Source organism: Acanthopagrus latus, chromosome 12 (assembly GCF_904848185.1).
Source record: "Acanthopagrus latus isolate v.2019 chromosome 12, fAcaLat1.1, whole genome shotgun sequence".
Lineage (NCBI taxonomy): Eukaryota > Metazoa > Chordata > Actinopteri > Spariformes > Sparidae > Acanthopagrus > Acanthopagrus latus.
Window position 1 is genome coordinate 16,248,410 of NC_051050.1, and position 25,277 is coordinate 16,273,686.

Here is a 25,277-nt window from a genome sequence, read left to right on the forward strand (position 1 = left end):
TGATTTGTCATTATACTGTCTAAAATCTTGTGAGGACAGGCTCCATAACAACTGTGTTTAATACAGGTCAGCCCTAAAACTGACCACTCCACCAGACCCAATACCCTCGCTAAGGGGCAATCAGAGGAGGCTAACAAACAGCTAGGGTGTATTCTGGATGCCTTGTGGGAGGAAGCCTCAATTGCTATGAATACTAAAAGCTGCTTTATTGTTTAACTGTTGTTACTGGATATGTATTGCTGAAATGCAAATATATAGCATTCCTTACACATTCAACATGTACTATACAGTAGTATAGTAGATGGTTTTAATTAGAAGACAAAATAAAAGGCAATCCAAATAAGTGATAGTTCCCTCAACTTGAACCGACACAGTAAGATTTTAGGGTAGTGTAAGGAAAGTGTAGGTATCGTTTTATTCACATCATAGCAAAACATTCCTTACATGTTAAAGATGTTTGATTCATTATCCAGGATCCGTGCTTCTGGTCTGGGTAGTGGATAATGACAAGTCAGTGTGAGTCTGCTGCTGAAGGACTCTATTGCCCACTTTTCTTTGGAGCTGTCAGGATGCAATTCAGACTTATTGATGGTAAAAACTCCTTTTTGTTTTTTAGCCTGCTTGCTATGGTTCAGCCACTGCCTCTTGGTTGTGCCCTCGGTGCGCACTGTCACCAAGGGATATTGCAATGTTGGTGATTGTACTGTACCAGTACAAGAAAAAAAAAAAGAAAAAAAAGAAAAAAACAAGTACTGTCTCTCACATTCTGTCTGGCTCCTGTGTCTTTTTATTCTTCTCTTTATTTGGCAACTCAGTTTTTTTGAATTAGACAGACAACGCATGGCATTCTGTGCATCGGTTCTTCCTGGCAGGCACTCAAAGCATTGACAAATGACTCCTTAATTCAGAGGAAAACAGAGGGTGGGGAAGGTGAGACAGACAAAAAATAATGGGTTGCCTCAGCTGTGAGGTGCATGCTAACTGGCTCCCCTTCTGGGTAGAGGGAAAAGTGGGTTGAAGATGAAAAAACAATCAATTCCAAGATGGCCACTGCGAGACAGTCCAGAAGGAGGAGAATTGGGAAAACAAATGCTGAAGAAACCTCACAGTAAAACCGTTGGGCAAATGTTGCAACATATTAAATCATGGCAGAGAGTGTGGAAAGTATTCAGCAACGTTGGCCTTGCACCGTTTAATTAACAGGAAGCTGAAAACTGATCCATATAGGTGTATAAAAGAGTAAAGCACACCATAAATCGGTCTACAAAGATACTTAAACTGCACTTTATTCCATTAGAATTCATAAATCATTTGTTACCAAATCCTCATCAGACTCCTAATAGTGTTTCTTACCCAAAATCCTTAGCTAATCAAAATCATCTCCTTTGGCACGGGGACTCCATGGCTTGACCCAGAAGCACATCGGTAGCATCTAAACACTGACTAATGTACTTGTTATTAATCTCCCTCCCTGCTTCTTGCTTTTCCAGATGATGAATGGCCAGGCGACGCAGCCCAAAGTTAGAGCGCTGCTCCAGCATGATTACAGAGCCCGTTATTGGTCTGCCCCTGCACTTGATTAATGCTCTTGTTCCAGCTTCCCACAAATATGCTGACTCTCATCAAGCACTTTTCGTCATTGAATAGAGTGCATTTTCTTTAAGCTTGCGGTGATCACTGAGGAAAACTCTGGTGAGTGAAAAAAGCAGGTAAACCTTAGTGATAAAATAAAGACTGATACATCAGCTCTTGTTCGAGAGCAGAGCAGTAGGACATTTTTGATGGAGCTTTGGGGTGAAGGGAAAGGGGTTTATACACTGATTTTTCGTTTTCCTGGTGTCAACTTCTTGGAGTTGCATTGGGTTATTGGCAATGGCACATTTGGATGGTTCACTTTATCACACTGAGTGAGGTCATTAATCACCAGTGTTGGGTGTCAGCCACTGCTGTGTTATTAGCAGTGCCTTATTGACAAAAAGGCCAGCCTTTGAGCACAGTTGAGAGTGCTTGAATCCATGGGTGGAAGTCATGACCGACCCCCCCCTTCCAGGGAAACAGCCTATATCATTGAGAACATATTGTTTTTAATGACATGATAATTGGCTTGGAAGTTGGAAGTTGTGCTAATCACGGCACAAAACAATGTGTTATTACCGCTTGTTTTTTAAAGATTGTGTCCCCTCTTTGTATCCCTCACAATGGTTTGATCCACTGCCAATCAACTTGCACCACAGACACAAACAGCCCTCTTATTGTCCAGTGTAGTTTCATAGTATGCCTAGTATGCCTAGTTATCACCATCTCCACTTTACAGTTGTAAACAGAAAAACACCAGTGCAACATAAACTTAATCTCATGTAAATTAATGATGGCTCGGAGGTACAGCCTATACAAAAGCTCCTTGTTTCTCACCACGACCAAAATAACACCCAGCCTGAATTCACATTTATTGATCAGTTACCCAGATCGAGTGCTGAACACAGCATAACAGAACAGCATTTTGAAAATATTTCATGTCATGCACTATGCACAGGGTCCTGGTGTTCAATGAAAACTTTACAAAGAGTGTGGATGTTTACTTTGAACAAAGTGTTCTGTCAAGGCTAGTCTTTACAGGAGGTTAGATTCACAAAACATGAGGTCATCTATGTAAGCACTTGGCGTCATGACCTTGAATTCCCTACCCATAGAAATGCATAGAGACAAAAAATAATGGTTAATGAATGAAGTGTGATTTCAAATGTGGTATGTACAGAATGTGGTGAATGGCTCTATTCTTAAGTAATCCCTTTCAAACAAGCCATAATGAACCAAGCTCGTGCAAAAGCAGAGGCTCTGCTTTTATTTCTATGACAAGTTTCGTCCCTTCAGTGTTTGCTGTATTTCAATATTCTTAACTTTATGGCAAGGACCTTCACTGACATGAATCTTCCCTTACAGTGTCTGGCTATACAGCTGAAGTAATTTACGTGTAAAAATAATGGAAACAAAGGAAATCTTAGAGATATCCTGACTGCTTTACATAGTTAAGAGTTCAACAAGCTACTTCTGGGTAACCTTTAAGACGAGCAGGTTCTATGCCAAGAGGACATTGACAGTGCACAGTCAGATCAAAATGGGTGGGGGCGTGCACAGGTGTTACCCTTCAGTAGACTGTGCACACTCACACAACTGCATGCACTGCTTAAGCCAATCTGGAAAGATGCAGCAAATGTTCCTGTGTTTCAAATGTTGCATCTTAAACAAAGAATTATTTGCTTTTTCCTGAGAATGAAAGAGTAAGCGCAAATATACACTGACTAGCCAACACCTGTCTCAGATCAGTATGTTAGCACTGCCCCGTGCCGAGCATCTCTCCACCTGCACCTCAACCCCTTCTTGAGTTTAGTCTGTATATAAGCCTGTTCCCTAACTCTTTTGTTGGTTCATCTCCTCTGTTTGCCCACATCAGTCCCACATTTTCTCGTATTCCCAGTGCTCCTGGTGTTCCCTGTGTTACAGTGTTGCCTCAACTTAGTTTTTTTTGTGGATTTGCTCCTGCCTGTTTTTGTTAGTTTTGTTGCCTTTAGGATTTTTGGTTCCTGTCTGTCTGCATTTTGGTCCAATTTTTGGTAAACTTGACAGTAGATATATTAATTCTTATTGAAATCTGACAGGCGAATGAAACTGAACTGACCAGCGAGACTAGATACAACTGCTGAAAACTCTGAAATGTGTCATGTGTGATTTTGGTGAAATGTTGTGGGCTGCTTAATAAAAAAAAAGTATGGGGCAATGTTCTTTTTGTTTTGTGAAAAAAAATATATATATATATTTCAGCCTCTAAAACAAGCTTATTTAAAAGGCGCATTGAAAAAGACTAATCAACATGATGCTGGGTCGTGTTGATATCGAGGGATAAAAGGTTTGGAGTGAAAAAGCGGAGCACAGTTAAACCGACACTTACCTTGACACTCACTTATCTTTTTCATGTGGAATAAATTTGCCAACGGGCAGGAGTGAAACGGCGGATGCATCCTTCTCAATGCCACAGCTGCAGCGCATCCCACCACTTCACCGCATCGACACGTCTATCATGACTGCCTGAATACATCAACGTCTGCATAAACACTTTGGGAAAGTGCCTCAGCCAGAAAACTCCGCGAGGTCCCATGGGACTATGTTCCACAAAAATGCTTTGGATAATGAGTTGTCTGCATTATTCATGACAATCTGACAGATCCCCCCTATGTTACAGGAACTAATCATTAACCAAACGCACAACATTAACTTATTATTCCAAGTGAAGTGGGCTTTTAATCAGTTGTACGATGTGTTATTTCCTCCCTCATGCCTGCTCTTATTTTCCTGGTATGTTTGGGAGTGATTAATCTTCCAGCGGCTCAATAGTCAGGAAGGAAATATGTCTTTGTTTCCAACTATTACAATGTTTCATGTTGCCATAAAGTGTCAGACGTAATATCTCGCTTGGAAGTTGAAAAAGAAATTCTGAATAAAATATTCTAAATGGGTTAGTCTCTAAATGCAGCTCACACGGTGTGTCAGGAGAAGTGCTTTCTAAAACATAATATCAGGAAGTGACAACAGCGGCTCACACATCCATGACGGCACGTCCTTCCACTGACGAACAGCTTAACTCGCTTTAACCCAAATTGAGCCCCTCTGCTGTGAAGTAAACAAAAGCTAAGTTCCTGCTCTCTGGTGAAGTGCTCAATTTGTACCTGCAGCTGTGATGTTACCCTGCAAGGTCTATTCATCGCGCAAAGACTGTGACACTTGAGTGAAAGTCAAGACAAAGAGAAAGTAAGTAATTGCTTGGAAATAATTGCTTTACCACCTGTGTAAGCGGAGAAACTGTAATCTTTCATGATCTCAGACAGGGAACATTCAGGACCTGATCAGATCGACAAGTAGCAGATGCCAAGCTGTTGTTCTGAAACGTGTCCTCATTCCGTAGCATGCCGTCACCCTTTTCTCAAAGTAAGTGACATACCTTGGCTAATTAATGGAGAGGGATGCAGAAATCCCATTTACGTACGAATTAGCAGATGCTAAGTGCCTTGGGAGTTCTTTGAGCTTGAGGCAATTTTCATAAAGCCTGTAAAAAAGTTAGGATTCTCGCGGTGGTGGAGGAACATCAAATTGCAACAACAAGTTATGCGACACACATTAGACACTGACTACTGTGATTCAGGCTGACTGAATTTCAAATTAGGTTATTGAATTTTCGGGTATCAAAAACACCAAAGAGTGCAGGGAGCGGAGCCAATTCTGACAAATCTACCTGTAAGGTAAAGTGAGCCTGTTCCACATTTGTGTTTTAATACATTTTAATATGTTTTCAGAGCAGCTTGTGACATGCTGGGGTGGTGAGACATCTTGTACAGGGTTAAAAAGGGCATTTAGGAACATTTATCATGTTAATAGTTGTACCATCAACATCTCCTTTGCCGTGCGGTGTTCAGCACAGAATCGTGCTCTACTTCTTGTCAAGGCACCTTGTCACTGGCAATGAAACTACCTCAGCTACGGTGTGTTTACTCAGTTTCCAAACAGCAGGGCTCAGCTGCACGTCACAGTCATGCTAACGTTTCCCCTTAGCTGTCCCACCCATGTAGGCAGAGCTATCTGAAAGGTGGCATCTCTGATGTCCTGACCAAGTTTGTCGTTGGCTGTTCCTGTGTGCTTGTTCACAGACAGCCGGTGGTGTGAAAGTAATGATGTGTCACTGTCAGAGATTACAAAGAAAAAGGGAAATTGATCAAAAAGAACAGAGGCTTCTTTGAGTGAATACTACTGGCCGGTGCAAGAGCAGTGAAATTGTTTTTGTTCCCTGACAATGATCTTGTTATTGAGAGTCAGACAACACTTCCTCTGCTCCCAGTGTTTGGGGGACCTAGGAATGTGATTCTTTGTCATTCTGAAAAAAATAGGTAATAATAATTTTCTGGCGGTAATTGGTGACAAATGCACAACATTTTTGTCTCATTAAAAATGTATGCATTTTGGTGTGCCAACAGCTCTAAGAAGGGACCCCCCGCTGTTTCCACATGTGCTTGTTTGCACTACTGATGCGGTCGGCTGTACCCCAGTGAGCCCTCAGCAGCCACTACACACACAGCATCAGTTAAGACTTTTCCCCAATCAGTACACAGAAACACACACATGCATAACGTTCTACCATGGTTACTGCTGAAAGATGGTGACACAGACAAGTGCAACGATGGCAGCGGATTTGCTTTACAAATGAAATGTCACTCCCCGGGCTGGTATTGGTTGGATTCCATAGATGGGCGATTGGTTTTAATCTGCAACTGATGCGTGACGTGCCTGCCGTGTTTTGTGATGCTCAGCCTCACTGATGCATGCCAGCTCCTACTGGCTGGCCGGATGAGAAAAAAAAAAAACAAAAAACAACAACACACATCTTGTGTTGCCAGTATTTCATTATTGCACTGTGGGATTGCCAAATCCATAACCTTGTTGACACTGCTTTCCAGTGTGGATTTGTTTGTTGGATCACTTTGCATAACCAAAAGTTTCATTGAGCTTTTCCTGCCACTTCAGTCCACTAAGTCTTTTGAAAAAAAAAACAAAAAAAACTTCCATTTAATTAACTGATTCAAAGATTAATGGATATTTTGCCTTTTATTTCATTTGAGCCTTGCAGTTTTTTTTATTCATAGCAAAGAAAGGAAATTGCCTATTTATGTTTGTGATTGCTTTTTGAGTCACTTAAACCTTGCATGCGTGTACAAACAATACACTGATGCTTACCTGTTTATTGTTAGATAAACCAAATAACGGTTGCCAGCAGTATTGCACAGTTGGACAGCGGGACGAAGGCAGCCATGACACAAACAATTACGAAGAAGCACTGTGAAATTCCATAGTGTCTGTTATGTAGCCATATGTGTCATAGTCATATAATGTCATATGTAATGAATGTCTGTGCTAAATGAAGTAAAGACGTAAATCATTTCGACTTGTACACTCCATGAAACAAGGAGATTGTTGCTCGAGCCGCACGGTCGGTGGTTCAGAATCCCACAAAAACGGATTTAAGTGCATCTGTTGAGACCGTCCGAAATGAAAAATGCATGCTCGGAAGTGGAGTAAGTGGCAGTGCTCTGAGCTGAGTCAGACTGACCTGACCTCCCCCGGATCTTCGGTAACCAACACGTCCGTCTTGCAGCTGGCGATGGGGTTGATTGACAGTTCCACCGGTGGCACCACGAAGCTCTTGCTGACTGGCAGCCACAGCCCTTGGCCCAGACTGTAGAATGATCTGTGTTGGCACAATCATAGGACATGAACGTCAATCAAACTACCTTCACATTGTGGCATTTTCCGTTTCTGTTCTACACACATCCTGTTCAGTATGAACATACAGCGGATGTGCACGGATTGATACTGTACTGCAGAAAACGAGCACCGTGAAATGTGTAGGCTTAAAAGCATCAGCGTATGGGCGGCGAGGTCCTGACAGAGAGGGAAGCAAAAATCTTTCATTGCTGTTATATTGCATAATTTTATTCAACGATGCTGATTTATGTAATGGCCGAGTGTGATCTTTCCTGTACAGTTTTCATTCTCTGCATTTAATGAGAAAGTCCAGATAAGGCAATGCGATATTGATCCAGGGAGAGTCTGGGGCATGAATTGATGAGCGGCTCGAAAAGTCTACCAGATGTGTGATATTCAAGATTGAAATCAATACAGAAATATGTTTCTGAGTTCACTTTAAAGTGAGCATTGCACTATCCTGAAGGGTTTTTTTTTTTCTTAAAGGATAAGTTCACCCAAATATGAGAAATTGAATCATTATCTACTTACCCTCGAGTCGATGGAAGGGCAAGTGAGGTTTTGTGGTCCTCAGAGCACGTCTGGAGCCTCACAGGACAACAAGCAGTGCAGCAACAACTGAAGTAGGTGGGGACTTAAAAAAAACAACTGAAATATGACCCGACAGCTCATTTGGAAACAACACAAGTCTTCTGAAGCTAAAATAGATTAGAAAGTAAGTTATTTACACCCTTTTTGAAGCAAAGACTTCACCAAGCTAGGAGTGTTAGCGCGCACCCCGTCTGTAGTGGGTGCTCGAGCTTGATTGTGCATCCAGGGTGTAAATAATGTCACTTCCAATCAATGTGGCATCTTGAAGCTTGCAGAGAAAAAGGTCTAATGCTGCTACGCTGTTCTGCTGTGAAGCTCCAGAAATATCTTGTGGACGTAGGAACTTCACCTGATGACTTGAGTAAAGTCAATAAATAATGACTGGCTTTTCATTTTTGGGTGAACTCATTCTTTAATGTCTTGAGCATGCTGCAACAAAAGTAGAACTGCATTCATTAGAAAAATAATCACTCTTTTATACAATTAGCTATGACAACCAGATCTAAACTGTCACTCTTGAGGAAAGTTGTTCAGCTGTTTCAAGTAAGCCATTGTTGGCTTATGATGTCTATCCATGGCAACTAATCTAATTGGTATTCACATGCGGTGCTTTTACAGCACAGTTGGAAGTAGAATTGGACTTGGGGAAATAATTAGTAGCTGTGGTGGCCTCGCTTTTTTTGTTTTAATATTACTGATTCTTCTTCACTTCAAATGTCATGTGCTGCGTTGACTGTTGTTCAAGATGGCGGAGAAAAAAATAATTTGGTCTGGCGCCAGAGACGCTTCTCCCGAGCAAAGATCAAAATTACCAGGAGGAAACCATGCAGCGGGCCTCGACTTGCCACTTAGGAATAACAACACCTGGTGGAGCCTCGTGAAACAGCACAGAACGTGGCCGTGCTTTGTGTTGTGTGCTTTTAGCCAGACGACTAATTCCTGGACACCTGCAAAACCAAGCTTGTGTGGCTTTGATCGCAGAAATCTCGGCTTTAAATTGAATCAAAATCTCTCCTTTGACTCCCACATAAAACATATCAAACCATCATGTTTGAATTTTATTCACTGTTTAACATTGCTGACATCCAACCTGATTACTGGAATGACTTGTTTTTGGTTGTTTTTCTTCTTCTTTAAGCCATCAAAGCTGCCAGTTTTTTAATTAGCGTCAGTGAATCAGAATGCATTGCACTCACTCTGACCTCTCCCCGCTATCTGACGATGCAAACCTAGTCTGACTTTAAGGTGTTTATTATTAGCATTTAAAGCTTTTCGTTTAATCCGTCGCATTTTTGTCTGACTGTTCTTTATGCAACCCCTCGAGCCTTCAGATCACAAAGATGCTCATTTCCTCATTTGTCTACGACGTGAAGACTAAAGCGAGAGGCAGCACTGGTCTCCCACAAAGCTCCCCGACAGTGAAACCAATCCCTGTTACGATTAAGCTCCTCTTTTTCACTGCCATAGGCCTCTTTTCTCCAACCCCACTGCCCCCTGACACACACACACACACGCACACACACGCACAGCACTGATATAGAAACCTTCCTAAAGGGAACCGGTGAGTGTTTCCACTTGGTTGCTGCACCTTTGCTCACTTTGTCTGCTATCTGTATGAGTGTGGACATGGCCGAAAGTGTTTATGCTCTGCAACTGTGTGAGTGTGTGTGTGCTTATGCAGTTGTCATTTCATCTTTCAAACTCTGAACCGACACAGTGCTTCAACCAAGCAGTAGATTTGGTCACTGCCTTGCGCGTGTGTGTTGGACAGCTGAAAAATGGAATGTGTGTTCGTGCAGACAAGAAAAAACTGAAATTGTGAACCTCATCTTTTAGAGTGGACTCACGCTGAGAAGCTAACTGCAAGGTCAGTGTTAAGAGGAGCGACTGTGACAAAAACCCTCCCTACCTACATTCTGGATGGGAAGTGAACTTGAAGGCTTTCCTCTAAGTCACTTCAGACCACAGTAGGTAATGTCTGCCACTAAAGGTGTCTCAATCAAAACAATGAAAAACAAAAGACTTGGCTTGATGACGTTGTGAAGTGGGCGTGGGGGGCCGTGGACGTCGTTGCTTTGCGTTCGACCACAATGGCAGATGGTTATCTAACCGGTGTGAATCAGAAATGCTCAGAGGTGAGGTCACATCAAAACGTTGTTCCTGTTGTGATTAGTCGTGTTTATCCTGAAGTTTCCCCTAAGTTATAGTGACAGGCGCAGCAAATGACAAAGGTCAAGTTGTTTTTAGACATTTTTTATCGGAGGAGAGAGATTTTCATTGACTGCTTTCTTTTTTACACCTAAACAAACTAAAGTTGGTGGACCCTGCCACCTTTTTAGCTTTAAACAGTGGCTGGGACCTCATTTCCCTCTGAGAACAGCTTGTCTATTCAGACGTGTTTTTTTTTTTTGTTTTTTTTTAATCAATATTGTAAATATAAAAATTCTGTTTTAATTTCTTCTCTGAAACTACACAGGGCCCCTTTAACGTGGAAATGTTGCATAGAAACCTTTAATGCTGTCCTATGAATTTATTAAAATGAACCTTCGATTGCTCTATTTTCTAACAGTAACCACTGTGACCACAGTGTCTGGTCGGTAACCTACATCTCTCCACCTCCTGCTCATGCAGTAAAAGAGACCTGTCCACAATCAGGAGAGAGACAGTCCCGTCTGCTCGGGAAGCAACCACACACTGTTTACACTTGTACATATTATGTATCTGCAAGTCTGTTTCTATTTCTTACCTTTTCATTATAGTTTATTTTTTATTCTTAACGACATATGCAGCCTACTCCAGTTGATTACTCTGTGGATGTGGACTGTGATATGTAGTCAGCTAATATCTACAATTGACTATGTTTTAACATTGTTGAACGTGACTACCATAATCTGGATTTAAGGATATGGTATTTATTCTGGCAACTTAAGTGACAGTGAAATATAACGGCTTCGTCTGACCCGTGATCTGGATCTGCTGCAAAATGTAATGAAAATCTAGCCACAAGTGGACAAACAAACCAACAAACAGACCCGACGACATAAAAAATAGGAGGGCATTATAAAAGCTTTTCAGCAACACAGCCGGGCGATGCTAGACGCCTCCTTTGAGCCCCACACATCTTTGAAAAAAAAAAAGTGAGACACAATGACCCCATCAAGAATGAAGTGAAGAAAAAAATGGCAGTAAAAGCATTTGAAAGGAGTTCATCCCAGACTGCCCCTTGGGCGATTTCTCCACATAAGAGCCCATGGGTAACACTTTCACCTCAGCACGGGCTGTATACACGTGAGTCCATCCAACTGTGTCAGAGTGTATCTGCCGGACGTCCATCTGCATGCTCCGTCACAGACATGTACACACACACGCAAAGGAACATCACCATCATCGCACTGTGTGTCCGCGTAGGCACAGATGGCCAGCAGAGAGTCGCGCACTCAGGAGACGCACCAGAAGTGAAGAACTCACCTGAAGATCCTCTCTGGGGCCTGCTGTCCTGTAACTAGGTCATAGCCTTTCTCCAAGTTAGCGTACGGCCAGGGACTTGGGAAAAAGAGAGGAGGGAACATTAGATTAGAGAGATAAGCATGGAAATTCTATTTGAAAACAATGTCATGCACAACTTTCGCAAATGACATTCAAATTAAAACGTGCTGATGCGCGCTGGGTTAAGATCCAGAATAATCGCAATGTTTTCCAAACGACGAAGTCTGACGCACAGAATGTAAATTCTGCCATTCAGTTTCTCTCAGTCCAAACAAAGTTAAAGACATAAGGAATGCGGGATCACAGGAGTCACTCAAGTGTCCAAGGAGTGAGGAATGTTTTCAAGTTTTTATTCACATTATGTTCAGTCACGTTCACTGACTTCCCTCCTCACTCTACGACTCTCCCCCCAGAAGTTATAGTGGCAGGCGATGAATGAGACGCACCACTAACTTGAATAAAATTACAGATTTTGCCCAGTTTGAACATTAGGTAGAGACATTTGGGATGACATATGTAGGCATTTTAACAAATACAAAGGCACAAAAAGTCTTTTTATACTGTAGCGCATCATGTTCTATCTTCGAAGACTCACACTATACTGAAGAAAATTGAAATGCGAGGGACAAAACTAGAACTCCCTGATCCAAAGAAGTGTTTTCACAGGATAGGATTACCCTCTGTCGGCTGCGATTCAAACAGAAAAAACTGTGAATGGATATTTGATCTGTGACTGGACTGACTCCAGTGGATGACAGGTGGAGCTGAATGACAATGTGGGGCTGCTGAATTGAATCAATGATTGGGGGTGAGCCGGCTAATTGCCAAACAAGGTCAGAGTTAGACGCAGGGCTCATTTGACTTCTTGTTCTATACCTTTAACGTCATTTTCTAGCATTAGTCTTTCATTTTTTGTTTCGCTCCCTATTTATCTGTCACACTCCGGCCTTTCCCTGCTGTTCTGTTCCATTACACACTATAACATCCCTCCTACCTCTTCCTCCTATCTGTACTTCTGATTACCTCTTCAAAGTCTAACTTCCTCAAGGTAAAAGACCATACAGGCACATTTGCATGTTTTGGCCCATTAACTATAAATTGCTTATATTTACATTACCGCTGACCATTTTTCAAAAGCACACGGTAAGGTATGAGATTTGATTTTTTTTCTACCTTCGTCTCCATTCATTTTAATTCTCTGAGGATCAACTCACAGAAACTTGAAACTTACTCCGGATAGCTAAATCCATCACACAGAACAATTCACCCTCTATTCGATGTAAAGTTAATATCATGTGCTGATGCAGTTGGGAGTAGGCTTCAAATAGGCCGTGAGGACTTTTTCACATGGGCGACTTTTTCAAATATACGTGGATGGTGCGGATGGGACTTACCCTTCGTTTCGACCCCAGTCGCTGCGAACACAGAGGTGTTTATGGACGGGGTCGGGGGAGTAACCCTCATGGCAGCTGCATTCTCCTGCGTCAGAGAGAACAACAGGGGGCAGAGAGGCAGATATTTATTTATCCATCCTCAGTAGCTGAATAAATTACCATGTAAGTGACCCTGGCTTGCTCATTCATTAGAGATTTATCAAATAAGCAGCTGCCACGCTTACTTATTTCCTAGCTAATTCCCTCCAACGAACACAACACTGACAATGACACCATCACCATTAGCTGGGCTGTTTTAAAAAAAAATAAAATAAAAATTATGAAACATAATAGCAAACATTTTTCTAGGACCTGTCATCTTTAAGCCACAGGGATGAAGTTGCATTTTTTTCCATTATTGATTTTTATGCTGGAATATAATGCTCCATTAGTTAAGCAAAGGATCTGTTAGATAACAATCTAAACCTCATGACTGCATGCATCTTTCCCTGCATATGTTTAACCACACAGCTCCAAGGTCATCGCCAGTGAGCAACGCAGATAGGAGTGACGTAAACATTTGCTTGTTTATTGGCTGGAGTCTGACAAAAGGTGACTGAGTTTCAGTTTGCTCCCAGTATCACTGTTAGTCCTTATCATCCTTACAAGGGTATTTTTGTCCTTGACAGTTTTGTGTCTCGGTACAAGACCTCCGCTCAGTTCTCCACACTTGGCCGGACAGCTCCTACTGCAGAATGAGCAGAGACGTTCAGACAGCAGCACGGCAGCTTTGTTTTGGTCGAGCTGGCTGCCAATCATGCACCTCTCTGGCTAACAGTGGCGCCTCACAAGCTATCCATCAAAGGTGCAGTATTTAAGAGTCGCCCACCTGTCAAATTCATACTTAAACCAAATATATATGGCAGCAGATCACCAGACTAGCCGCTAGTTACTGCTAACAGTGGCTACAGGCTGTAGTTGCCCTTAGCTAGTTAGCTCATTGAGCCGTGCAGGTAGCGGCTCACAGTGGGTGCTCGTGACCAGGGGATTGTTAACATTTACACAGCTAGCCGGGATGGGCCAGGGCTAGCTGGTTAGCATGCTAAGCTCAGAAGAGATCTCTGCAACACCATACATAAACGTCATAATGTCAAAACTTTTGGTGATTGATTTTTTGTTGATTTATGAATGTTTCCAGCTCAAATTCTTATTGCCCCTTAAGGTAAAAAAAAAACAAACACAAAAAACATCTCTAACAATAACAAAAACAAAAAAAACAACAACATTATTCCCATGATGTGACATACAGGTCAATGGTCGGCCATGTCAAAATCCGTCCTTTGAATGTAATGTATTTCTTCCTCAGACACGCAGCTTTAAATGAATCAACAGAAGCACATTTTAAAAGCATAGTGGATCTTATTCCTATATTTTTAGGGATATAGTTATAGGTGCAGCATATAACCATATATGTAAAACGTATCGCTAAAAAGTAATTACAGTAATAAAAATGCAAAAGTAAAATTGGTATTCGCCCATAGTTAGTGATCCTAAAATAAACAGAAATCACCCAGCTAATATGGATCTTTCTTTCTCACTACATGCGTCAACAGTATTGCTGTTTGATCAGAAATAATAAATAATGAAAAACAATGTCAACAAACTCTCACCCTTGCAGTATCTGTGCACACAATGTTTTTGCTCTCCTGTATTGTTTCTCAGATAATATTCAACAAACCGACAGATTTTTATTTAGTTTACTTTCTGTGGGCCAATTCTATCAGTTTCACAGAGACAGAATTGTCTTATAGTGGTAAATAAAATATTAACAATATGCTGCATACGTAATGCCGTTTAAAGTGGATGGATAGATGGATGTATGTGAAATCTGAAGTCAGTGACAGCCCTCACAACTTTTTCTATCAGTTGCGTTCTTAAAATAAATGCTGCCAACTGCTTTTTGTTGACCTATATAGAGTCATAACACTGGAAAAATGTGTAATGGCCACCCAGGCAACACCATTCACATTTTATCACTGAGTGTTTAATAATTTATTGGCTGAGTTTAAAGCCTTAAGACTCACTCATGGGGTGATGGACCGCCAGGATTCATTCTGAGACGAGCAACAAATGTTTTTTATTTGCTTGTGGCTATTTCATGCGCCCTCACTAAACGAAGAGCAAGAGCTCTTGAAATGGCTGCACTATCAAATGTCGATGCAAGTAAACATTGAAGGAATTCAAAGAGCCATTTCAAATATAAGATGAAAGCAGATTTTAGAGACTGCAGAATAATGGAAGCATTCATGATGAGAGTTTATCTTTTATCATTTGATCAAATAATGTTTATTTCCTTTCTTTTAATAACAGCACATTTTCTAAAATGCCTGAGACTTAGTCCTCCAAATTCCCTCCTTCATAATGACGGCATTGTTTGTAAGTACTTTTGAGTCAACAACTCGCTGTGTTCTGACCTTGTATGAAGGAGGGACATTTGATGTCCTAGACATGCAACTTACCAGTCGGTTATCGGTGTTTGGTCTGACCAACCAACCTACCAACCGCCAATTGTACACGAACCCACAAGCTATGCTTCTGCAGAATCGCTTACTGTATCCTTAATTATAGGCAATCTTTGTTCTCATAGTTAAAATGATAAACTCAACTGAGTTTGAGGTTTGGAGTAAGAGAACCGACTTTGACTGTCAGCTGACCCAACCCACACTTTCTGAGTTATGACAGTGTTACACTACTTCTGTCACATTTCAAAAGTTGGACACAATTGTAGACAAACAGACAGGTAGCATAACAAAAAAGTGAGCTGGGATGAGCTTATTGTCCAATCCAAAATTCAAAAGTGCAGACAAGAAAAAGCAGATGACAAAAACTGGCAATGAAAGGCAGGCAGAGGAAAATAAAGTGAAACAAAAACAGAGGACAAACCAGAAAACCACGATGAGGAACACCAGGAACACACAAGGATGGGGGAACAGAACACAGGAGCACAGGAGCACAGGAAACAAGGCCTAAATAAAAGTTAAACTAACAAGCAGATGAGGTGCAGGCAGAGAGACACTGGGAACAGCAGCAGTGCTAATGGATGGACGAATCAGGCTGAGGAGGAGCACAGGAACACAGGGGGAACAGAACACTAGGAACACAGGTGAGAAGGAAAGCACACCATGTTAACTTCCTCCTTTGCTCCACACAGAAAAAAAGGAGTAATTCCCTCCCACAGAAAGAGAGAAAAATTATAGTTACTACTGCGTGAATTTACTGAAACAACGGTGTATTTTTTCTTTGAAGACAGCCACCTCTGTTTATCATACTCCCACTCCCTTGAACAAGTTTTCTGTTCATGCCGCAAACACACAAATGCACACGTACATACACCCACACCTCCCCGATGCTAATCTTTACAAACACATTAAACCTCATTGTATCTAATTCTTCCTGACTGCCCAGAGCAGTACTTAATATAAACCACCTTACACATGTGCAATCAGGTCACATGTTACCAGTCACATGCTGGCGATGTAGGGAGAAAATTGCAATAAAGCTGCTGCTGCTTTTTTTTATTCTTTCGCACTTTTGTTTCCCTCTTCAGGCTGCCAGGGCCTTTTCATTAGGAGTTTGTTAGCGGTTATGCTAACAACAGTGCTCCAACTTGAGTTTTTTTTTTTTTTTCTTTCCTTACATATGCAATGGGCAAGATTTATATAGCAAACTGATTTCCTGGTGAAAATGCCTGACTGCAACTCTGGTTAATTGGCAGGCTGCATCCAGGAGCACTGCTGACAAGATTGTGCCTGCCGCCGACAACTGCCACACTCAGCTCGTGCTCGGTTCAAAGACGAAACATTTAATAGGACAAGGCCAACATTCTGTTTTTTTGGGGGGGATTTCATGCACAGCAAACAATAAGGGCTAATCAATACCTCAATTACCAGTCATTCTTTGCTGAATGAGCTGAAAAAGCAAGACTGAGATCAAGTGGCAGAACTGAATGTTTCACTCGTAGTCTTTCGTGAAATAGATTTCCTCAATGTCACAAACACCTATTGGGATTCGGACATGTTACTGGATGTTTTTGATGTTGATGAGAAACAAAACATTCTCAACAAAACTAAAGTAATTATGATACAGTGCGATAAGATGGTCATACTTCAGATTATTTTATACAGAGTCTAGTACAAAATTGAACCAGACATCCTCATCTGGCCCTCATATTGCATAGAATGATGGCACCTGCCATCATGCCCATGGCGGACCATGTGGTATGTGGAGTCAAGTGAGGGTATCCAGTGTGGGCCAGCAACAACTTTTGCTCTCCGAGGCACATACATTTTTTGGTGTTGTGGCTTAAGATTGTTGAATCTATATTATTTCATATCAGTATTCGGGTAACACTTTTGGTGAAAGTCATGTCTATAATGCTGGAATATGATGCATTTATGAGGCCTTTAAAAAAACTCTTGATGAATGTTTGAAACCATCCTGGGTCAGACAGCACACTGCAGCTCCCAGTTAGTTATGTAGTGCTGTGTGACCCAGGACTCTGATTATTATTTCAAAGAATGTTGTTGCACTGTGGACTATAAACTTACAAAACTTACAAACCTTATGTCCATCACCTATAATACTCTATAAGCCTTGTTAAAAGTTGCAATTATAAGCATTTTTACAAGGTGTTATAAATGCATTATAATTTTTGAGTGATGTGCTTGAAATCAAATCAAAGAAAATTATCTAGTAACAGTAAGTAAAAAATACAACATTCCCATGGTGCTCCGAGCTCCCAGTCTGGACCACTGGATGCACGGCTAACGAGCTAACGAGCTAACGTCAGTTACAGCTAGCAGTCTCTCTGGTGATATGCTGCCCGATGTTTGTACTCAGTATGAATTGGACAAGTGGCCAAATCTGCTATACTGCGCCTTTAAAAACATGTTTACAGGCTCATGTGCTGCAGGCAAGTCCACAAACATAGGCAGAAAAGAGCGATAAAACTCCCAATTAAGATTGGATAACTGATTTAGACATTAGCTTGCATAGACACACAATGCAGTTTAGCTGCTCAGTGACAAAAGATACATGTATCATATAGCTATATGTGTGTGTAGGGCCTGGAGGCTGCAGAATGAGATAAGTCTTTTCCACCTCGTCTCAGACAAGATCCACCGACTCCGACAGCACAGATTTCCTGTAATCTGAGACACACCTTGCGAGCAATCAGCGAAATGTGTCTCCCTCCTTTATGCAGATGTGCTTCAGGGAGGATCAAGCAATTAACAGGAAGAGATATGCCCGGTTGATTACAAATTCTGCTGGATTAAGTAACCGTTACACAACTTGCAGGAATCAAGCCTTGTGCGGCAGTTTGTCTACCCGGTTCAGGCATAGTGCAGGCAGGAAAGGCTGCTGTTGTGAAGAGGAACTTAAACATGACTGTAGATATTCTTTAGAAAAGCTCAATGTCAACGGCGAGAGGTGAAGGTAACGCAGGAAAACCGTGAAGAGGAGTCGCGCTGAATGAGATCATAAAAAAAAGTGCTGCCTTAAAAGATAAAGCCAGCAGTAAAAAGCAGCACACGGGGAGGGGACGGGGGAGCTGTGATTGTGTGGTCATTAAACTTGAACTTCATTGAGCCACTAATGCACTGTGGCAACTGCACTCCTTTTACATTTACAGTGTGCGTTTGGCTGAAGTTAACTTGGGAGACGTCGGCTATGGCACTGCCTTCCATCTGCTACGTTATGAGTGTGGAGCGGTTGCTGATGCGGTGGATCGATTTTTCTTTCATAAGTTAGATTTGCTTGAATGTCTGCTTCTATCAATCTATTTTTAGATATCTCAGAATTCAGTTTTATGTCTCCAATTGCCCTGGTGCTGCTCACCTGATGCCGCGATCGTGACGATGAGCGAATGATACCTCAAGGTGTTTTAATCGGGCTGGGTAACATTTCTTTCAGGTTCCGTTTTCTACATTACGTTGTGAAGATGCTGCGCTTATGATCCAGTAGGCCACACTGAAGACGGTGGCTTTATATACCTGTTTCAGTTTAAATGCTGTTCGACTTTCATGGTTTTGCTTCAGTTTACCTGTACATGAAGCTAAGACAGCCAACATAAGCACTGCCTACCTTCTGTGTTTCTTAACATCTTTGTCTTCTAACTGGTTCCTGCAGCTCTCACATCCTAGACTGTGAAGTATGTATCACTGTGTCTGCCATATTTCTTTCCAATCAATACATCTCCAGCTCTCAGACTGATAATGACAATCTAATAAGCCCTGTTTGTGGATGGCTGTGGGTGAGAGTCTTTAATTACTGTCTGAATGTTTCACAGAGTTGATTAATTTTGTCGAGATAAAAAAACAAAAAAAACAAAAAACAAAACAAAAAACATTTTCAGTAGTTTTTCTTGTTCATGGCTCATATTCAAAGGGAAAAGGACCCGTGTTAAAGATTTAAATTCAGCTGATAGTGAGATTTCATGTGGCATCTGTAGAGGCACACGCCGCATTTTTGGATGAATTTGGGATGGATTAAGACGTTATGGCTCATGATCAGAGGCTGGTATCAGGGCTAAAGTGAGATGTATTTGGAAGAGAAGAGGCATCTATATGGCACAACACAGTATGTTCTCCAGTAATGCAGAATAAAAAAAATACACAGCATCTTTTCATTGCCGATAGTCAGATAAATGATATGGATATTTAATTGTCTCCTAAGGAGCCAAACAAGTACGAGATTGGAGGGGGGACTTAAGAGGATCTAGTATTTCCCAGGAGATTGCGCCTGCTCCTGCCTGCTTGTATTGATGCATCAATTCATGCATACAGCGTTTCACCGGTGAACCCCTCCATATTGCAACTATGCGTACAAAAGACTGACAGCACGAAATCATGAGAGAAGGAGAGATACATCAGTGCAATTCAAATGCTATAAGCGGACCATCAACAGTATTTGTTCAAAAAAAGTGTGTAGCACAATTATTTATTTATAACTATCTGACTGAAGTCATCCGAAGCCAAGTGAGGGAAGTGTTTTGGGAAGGTGGGTGTGAGTCAAAATATTGGAAAACAAATCAGGCGGAGCTGGGCTGCATGCATTCAGACTCTGGGGCAATAGAGAACCTGTAACAACCTGCCTTACTGACTACTCAGTGCAGAATTTGAGCAGGGAAGTCGTAATCCTATCGGTAAAACCTGAGTCACCTTCCTGGCTGGGTAACTATTTCTCCCATTTCTTCCTTCATGTTATCTCTGCACAAGATCTCCAGGGTGGGATCGAGTGCAGCAGACTCAGTAGATGTAACAGTAGTCTTAAACTTTGTGATCTACATCCATGGGGGGATCCTTATTTTGGGTCAAGTCAGAGATTGGTCCCATTGCCAATTAACCCCACACAAAAAGCCTTTGAAAAAATGCAAAATTTCAGTGCTCTGTCTTCCTTTTATGTCAATGACAAGATGCACCTGAGCTCGCATGGACTCCACAAGTTTGGATCAGATCACCACTTGTTAACCCAGCACGACTGGGAAAAGATGCAACTTTTCACTCAAAAAGAAAGAGTGATATGTAAGATTTTCAGTTGATGACGTGGAAAAAATAACTTAAATATCAACAGAATGCAAAGATATAACAGTTTTGACATCATGGCGTCCGTGTGTTGTTTTGCAGGAATACCTATGTAAGTCAGCATGCAAACCAGCTAGCCAAGGTACAACTCCAGTCCAAAGCTCCTCTCGTAGCAGTGTGAACACCAACACACTCCCAACAATCTGAGCTCCATGTATGAAATGCGAGAGTTAACTGAGCTAACTAGCTACCACAAGCAGCAGTTAGCGGCTATTCTGGTGATATGCTGCCCCATATTTGTTTTGCCTATAAATTCCTACATATTGCAGCCTTAAGCTGATATCACTTGTAATGAAAACAAAAAAAAACATTACAATAGAAACAAATGCAAAACAGAATATTTTGCGGGTGGTCTGGGACCTTTGGACCCTCCTGTATGTCCGACTGGTGTTAGAAGCGCGATCACGTCTGTCCTCTGAAAGTATCTGCTGCCAACTCGTGATAAATTCTGTAGAAGTTATCTTGTTGGATATCGGTTATTTAACCACCTCTCCTGCAGTTCTTTGTCTGTGGAAGCTGAGAATGGAGCTGAACCAGGCAGTAGCTGTAGACAGCGGGACAAAGCCTGTACTCCTGGCCTCTCATCTTTGAAATAAGACTATTGTCAGATGTTATGAGCTCATGGCTCAACGTAGCACAAATTATGTTTTTATAGCCCCGCATGATTAAAGTTATTATACCTCCACAGAGTCGTACACTCAGCTTAAGTTGTCAAGCAGGCTGAGTTTCTGACTCTGCTGTGTATTTCGCCTCTTCAGTGGAGCCAAAAGTTATGGCTGAGTGATTAGAACATGTTGTCGGCCTAATTTGCAGCTAATCACCTGTGATTGGAAATGACCATTTGATGACAACAATTATCCGTGTATCTAACTGCCCCCCCTCCCCGTCCAGGTTTCTACACAGACATAATACCCAATACTGCAAATTGGCATAGTACTATCCACTATAAACACCAATATCAGCTTGCCAATACAGTTTGTTACCATCATTCGCAACCTCTTTTCTTTGCTCTCTCAATAATATTAAGAGAGCAATAACGTTGAACTGTTCAAGTGGCAATTACTTGAAGCCACACATAATTTCCCTTTAACCCCCGCAAATTACAAATAGGTGGTGGAGGAGGTGTTTCACTGTAATGATTTCAAGCATCACACTGTGCCCTGATACTTCAAGGTCTGTGGTATGACGACAGAAAAGAGTTATTGTTGTCCTGATGCAAATATATTCGTGTTATAAAAGTACCAGGAGAAAAAAGACATTTTTGCTCAAGGTCTTTGTGCGGGAAAAGTTTCGTAGATTCAATGGAAATGTTTTCTCGTGGGAGTATGTGGGCCTGTGTGTATATGTGTGCGTGTCCAAAGTGCTGTATGCTTTGAATGGAAGGATGAAGCAAGGCTATATGTTAACACTCCGGTAGTTTCCATTCCAATTAGGTGAGGCTGGAGGAGCCAGGGACACATAATTTCAAACTGAGAAAAACAAAAGCAGTCAAGGAGGTTCACAGGTCTTTATGAGGTTAGTTATGATGATAGATGAAAGGGTGCTGGTGGCAATCTATTCCTCCTTAGTAGGGTGCACAACTGTGTGAGATAGGATAGGTTGGCTAATAATGTGATAACTCAGAGCTGTAGTCCAAATCTTAACCATATCCATATTGTGTTTTAAATTACATTCACCTGTTATACAGTAGAGTCACGATTACATGTAACGTTGTGTACATTTAAGGGAGGATTGTGTTTTCAACCTGACGTTGTATTACATTCTCGGCATCAAGCTGTTATTAAATTATCAGTTGTCGGTAGTCAGCTTGATTCCAAGCAGCTATCAGGCGATAGGAATGGTTGCACCATGCCATTCGTCCACCAACCTCCATGCAGGGAGTGAAGGTGAAGGCAGAGAGGATTGATTATCCAGGCAGCATGACTGGTAGTCAACACAGTTAACCAGCGTGACATTGAAGCAGGGTGGAGGCACAGGATAGAGACGATGTGAGGAAACTTGCGGAAAACAAAGCCTGCATGGGATCTAAGAACAACACGTTCTCACTCCCGACTCGTCAAAAAGGGCAGCTTGGTCAGCGGCCTTAGGCTTCTAACTATAACACTCTACTTACCTCTCTAGGGTTTGGACTTGAACAGTCAAGTTAACAATAAAAACGCCATATACCATGTCTGGTTTGACTTTCAAAATAAAGCTTGCTGGGAAACACTTTACATGACATGACATATTAGGACTGCTATTAATGTTTTCATCAGTTGTGATTTGGTTAGGTTCAGGCACAAACATTGCTGGGTCGAGACATTAAAAGCTTCTCGGTTGTGTTTATGTACAAAAATATTTGGTTAGGTTTAGGAAAAGATGATACTTTGGGTTGAAATACTACCTTCGGTCCTGTAAAATAAAACAACCCCAACTGCACTCAGACCCCTTGGACTTTTTCTGCTCTTCATACTACTGCACTAGATGGTTACTACCTACAGCATCAAGCTTAGAAGTGTTGGGCTGCTGATCAGGCTGAGATAATTAGCTGCGAAGGAACATAACAAAAAAGTGCGACTGCCTGTGTGTTTTTTGTACATGGCTCATGGATTTAATGCAGTATGAGTCCCCGTGACATGTAACTCGTGTACAGCTTTTAGCATCACGTTCAAAACAATGTACAGATGACACCATGCCTCTATTTCCTGGGCCGGCTTTTATTTGAATGACACAAACCAATGTCACAGAAGTGGTGCCGCAGCACCCAAACACCCAGGTGGATGATGGATGATGATGATGTGTTCGGAGATGGCAATCAGCGCAGTCAATACGCAGCATGAACTCACATGGCACAGAGGGGATGATTTTCTTTCAGGCTCCGGTATTCACACCAAGCCTACAAAAAGCATATCTGTATTCTGATTTTTTTTTTTTTTTTCCCAGTGGCTGAACCGGACGTTTGATTTGGAGCCGTGTGGCAATTCAACAAAATTCATAGTTGTCAAACCACAAAGCTGCCATAGACATACAATGTTTGTATGTCTATGGCAGGGTTTCAGTGTTTTCCATGTTTAAATAAGGCGTGCCCCAGCAGGTGTTTTCCTGTCACTTGTCAGTCTGTAAAATACCCACTTTGATACTTTTTTTTTGACACGCAGAGCAGTACGAGAGCACTTTTCTTTCCCATGTGATTCAGCTTTTAACACCGAACAACCAGCAGTCCACTCTATTGTCGGAACTGCAATAACTGCGGCTGGATGAAAGAGCTTGTTTCAGGTGAAACGGCACTGGTGTATGCACGTATCATTGTTGAGTGCTATTGTGTGGGTGCTATAGTGTACAGGAGAGTACAGAAGTGATGGAAATAGAAAAAAGCTCTTCTGAAGAAAACCTTTAATTTCGGTGCTGGATGGATGTGGGTGCCCCTTAGAAGACATGGCGTGCTTCGGGGCAATTACTAATCAAATAATGTTGCTGCTGAAAAGGACAGATGAAAAGAGGAATAAATGGAGACAGAAGTACTTATAAAGTGAGAATGCTGAGTCCTAGAAGAGTAAATGACTCCGACATTAAATTACAACCATTACTGATCTTACAACACATAAACGGGCAGTGACTAATCCAAGCAAGCATCCAGTGTGTGTTCGCACACAATTAGGATCCATAAACACACGTGTGCCAGCTCCATCTCTGGCATCTTCGTGTGTACTGACTGAGCTGAGCGACTGGCGCTCTAATGCATTATGCATCAGCCCCTCAACGTGCCCTTGACTAGGGCGACATAAATTTCACATACATTACAGATGTAATCCATTCTAATGAGCTTAGACGCTATCTAGTTGGGCACGGAACACACGAGGGACTTACGCCACTCAGGGGAAGATAAATATCATCGCGCTGCACACTCAGCTTTTTGTTATTACAGTTTTAATGTCAGCACAAAAAGGAGCAAAACATTGTTTCGCGTTGATTGTGTACATACTGCAGCGGAGGTCGGTGATTATTTACCTGAACGCTGGAACAGGCGCTGAGGGCTCCTGCTTACACACTAACAGTGTTGTTTACCCACTTGTTCTCCAACTATGGAAGACATTTACCCGACGACTGAATAATGAAAAAACACACATGCCCCCCAAAAGTTCAGCCTGGCTACTTACTACTGCACTGTTAGTGTATCTTTTCTCACTGAGCAAAAATAAATAAATAAATAAATTCCTCTGCAAACAAATGAATAAATACAAGTCAACATCCCCAATGTACATTCATTCCTGCTTTTCCATTCATTCTTAAACACCCAGTGCTTCTGTGATATTTACAGAGGTAACAATATGCAGTGGAGCGTATATAAAAAAAGTTCAGCCTAACATGCCATCTTGCTGTTTCTTTTTGGTCATTTCGCTGCCATCTGACTGGACCAGTGGAACTTACAACGGCTAACAATGTACCTATTTATGGACCTATTTATTTCACCAACAAGCAGAAAAGAGTGACTTCACTTCTACACTAATACTGTAAGAAATAACACAAAAACACAGGGACAGTTTCAATCCTATTATTTTAGTGGCTTTAGGGTGCTGTCTCTGGTGCCCCTTTTGTACCCATTTGCCTGTATCAGATGGAGGCGGGTTCAGATGGAAGCTAGTGTTGTATTAGCGGGAACTGCATGGCTGAGACAGAACCTGTCAACCCAATACAGAGGTACCAAGAGCTCTAACAAGACAAATAATTACATGACAACCTTATCATGTACAATCTGGCACATGCACAACCATTTGATGATCAGTGTGAAGCATGCAGTAGAAAGCCCTGTTTTCTGAATTCAAGATGGCTGCCCCCGCGTTGACACACACAAGCTTGTCATATTGCTATTCCTGGGAAAGTTCTGGCAGGATTTGTACTT

General features: G+C 41.7%; 1 protein-coding gene across 4 annotated transcripts in view; it reads right to left on the bottom strand.

The window, feature by feature from the left end:
• LOC119030205 (myosin light chain 4-like) overlaps positions 1 to 25,277 on the bottom strand; it is a 451,755-nt gene that overhangs the window by 117,763 nt on the left and 308,715 nt on the right. For all 4 annotated transcript variants that reach the window (XM_037117622.1, XM_037117621.1, XM_037117624.1 and 1 more), the window contains 3 exons: positions 12,777 to 12,861; positions 11,365 to 11,439; positions 7,151 to 7,288 (listed from right to left, as the gene is read on the bottom strand). In XM_037117622.1, the coding sequence (XP_036973517.1) occupies positions 7,151 to 7,288; positions 11,365 to 11,439; positions 12,777 to 12,861 (298 nt within the window). The remainder of the gene's footprint in view (positions 1 to 7,150; positions 7,289 to 11,364; positions 11,440 to 12,776; positions 12,862 to 25,277) is intronic.